At 43.4% G+C, this 1,988-nt stretch overlaps 1 protein-coding gene across 1 annotated transcript; it reads left to right on the top strand.

Annotated features, from left to right (window-relative positions):
- LOC107619704 (cysteine proteinase inhibitor 1-like) lies at nucleotides 1-596 on the top strand. The gene has a single exon (XM_016322000.2). The coding sequence runs from the start codon at nucleotides 109-111 to the stop codon at nucleotides 469-471; it is 363 nt and encodes a 120-aa protein (XP_016177486.1). The 5' UTR covers nucleotides 1-108; the 3' UTR covers nucleotides 472-596.

The following is a 1,988-nucleotide window of genomic DNA, read 5'->3' as shown; positions in this document are numbered from 1 at the left end:
TGCAATAGTATATACAATTAACAAGTTCACGAGTCACAGAAACCTTTTGACGAGAAAAAAAAAAAGAAAGAAAAAAGTGAACGGTTACATTATACCGATTTCAATACAATGAGACGTGAATGCTATGTTGTTTGCCTCCTCTTTGGTCTCTCCATTACCGCCACCATGGCTTCCCGTAAGGAAGCTTCAGGAGGACTAATCGCCGGTGGTTGGAACCCAATAAAAAATCTCAACCCTCACCTGGTAGATCTCGCTCAATTTGCTGTGACAGTGCATAATAAGCAATCTGATGACCCTCTCAAGTTGTTGGCGGTCAACAACGGCTTCACGCAGGTGGTGTCTGGCGGCATAAACTACAAAATCATCCTATTGGCAGTCGATGGCCTCACTAAACAATACCAGGCCATTGTGTTTGAGAATCATTCTCAGAACTCGAGGAAGCTCATTTCCTTCATCCCTTATTTTAGTTGATGCTTGATGCATGTATCTGCTACTATCTGCTATTATTATTCTATATAGTCATATCCTGGTTATGTAAAGTTTATGATTTTGTATGGGAATAAATAAATCGAAAATAGTATACTAAAATTTCATACTATAATTTTGATTATGCTTTCTTTCTGTTCGGTTTCTCGGGTCCGAAGCGAGTCTGGTGTTAAAGAGTTCAAGAATTGGTGGGTGGCTGGATACTTGGCTTCAACGGGTTTCGGAGGGCAAGAGGGCGAGACTCTTCCGAGCAGACGATGAGGGTGTTGCCATCTGCAAAGACTCCAATGCTCAAGTTAGTGTCCGTACAAGTAGCGGCAGTTTAGGATAAAGTGAGTGACGTACTTGGGGGAGGGATAGGGTCCTCTCCTTATATAGTCTGTACTTTAGTGGGTCCCGCATGCCCAGACCTTCCTTGCTTCCTGGAAGCTTCCTTTCCAGCTGTCCAAGTTCACACGGAGGGGGAGGTGACGTGCGGGTCACCTCTCGGTTCGGGTATGACAAATAATCGGATCGGCTAACCGCCCGACCGTAGACTCTTGGTTCTTTTGGGCCGGGTCGGAACAGTGCTCCCAACGCGTTAATCACGGAGGTGATTGGCGCGTTAAGGTAGCTCGCCTCTTCTCCTGTTGAGCGCCTTACAGTTCGGGAGCCCGTTGGTAAAGGACGCGACTTTACACGCGTGTTTTGCCCCCATGCGTAGCTTGACGTGTCGCTTCGACCTTTGCGCTAAACATTTAATACTCGTAATGATTGATTTGAAATCCTAGAAGAAAAGACCATTGTACCCCTGTCTTTTCGCGCTTCCTCTTTTGACGGTTACCATTCCGATTTCCTCAAAACCACCACCTTTTTCATTTGCTTCTACCTTCTCATTTGCTCTCTGTCCCGCTTTTGCTCATCGCTTCACTTTTTGGGTTACTTACAAGAGAACCTCAGTGTGTAGTTCTTGTTTATTACCTCTTTCCTGCATATTTCCATGTAAGTGCTTCATTCTCCTTTTGCTTATCCCATTGCTTTCTTATTCTATTCTGTCATCGCTGTTTTCGTAATGCACGCCATTTTCTGTTTTCATTTTGGTTCATGCTTGCTTGAATAAGTATACTCCATGTTAGATAGTTGCTAGGGAATACCATTCAGGTGTTTATAGTGAATCCAGACTTTAGGTATTGGCGTAGGTGTCATATATCAGCGATATATTTAGTCATAGATCCATTTTGTTTATTTTCCGAGCTAGCAATCTCCCGTGTTAACTTGAGTAGTGCCCCCACTGTAAGTATGGCGCGACCACCGGCTCCGAACGTTATTGACTTTTACGCCTAAGTGACCTCGGACGTGAAGGACACACTATCCCGAGTGACCAGCAAGGAATTCCAGCCTCTAGAATTAAAAATGTTAGCATTTGGGCTCATACTATAGGCCCAATAAACAAAATTTATTTTTGTTCTTTATTTTGGTCATTCATAAATTTTCTAACGTCCAAAATAAGATTTTTCTATTAA

Source organism: Arachis ipaensis, chromosome B01 (genome assembly GCF_000816755.2).
Source record: "Arachis ipaensis cultivar K30076 chromosome B01, Araip1.1, whole genome shotgun sequence".
In the NCBI taxonomy this organism is placed as follows: Eukaryota; Viridiplantae; Streptophyta; class Magnoliopsida; order Fabales; family Fabaceae; genus Arachis; species Arachis ipaensis.
The sequence above is the reverse complement of the archived record's forward strand: the minus strand, read 5'-3'. Positions and strand labels throughout refer to the sequence as shown.

Bases quoted from the DNA above. Each gene is read 5' to 3' on its own strand.
- LOC107619704 (XM_016322000.2), top strand. From the start codon at position 109: ATGAGACGTGAATGCTATGTTGTTTGCCTCCTCTTTGGTCTCTCCATT.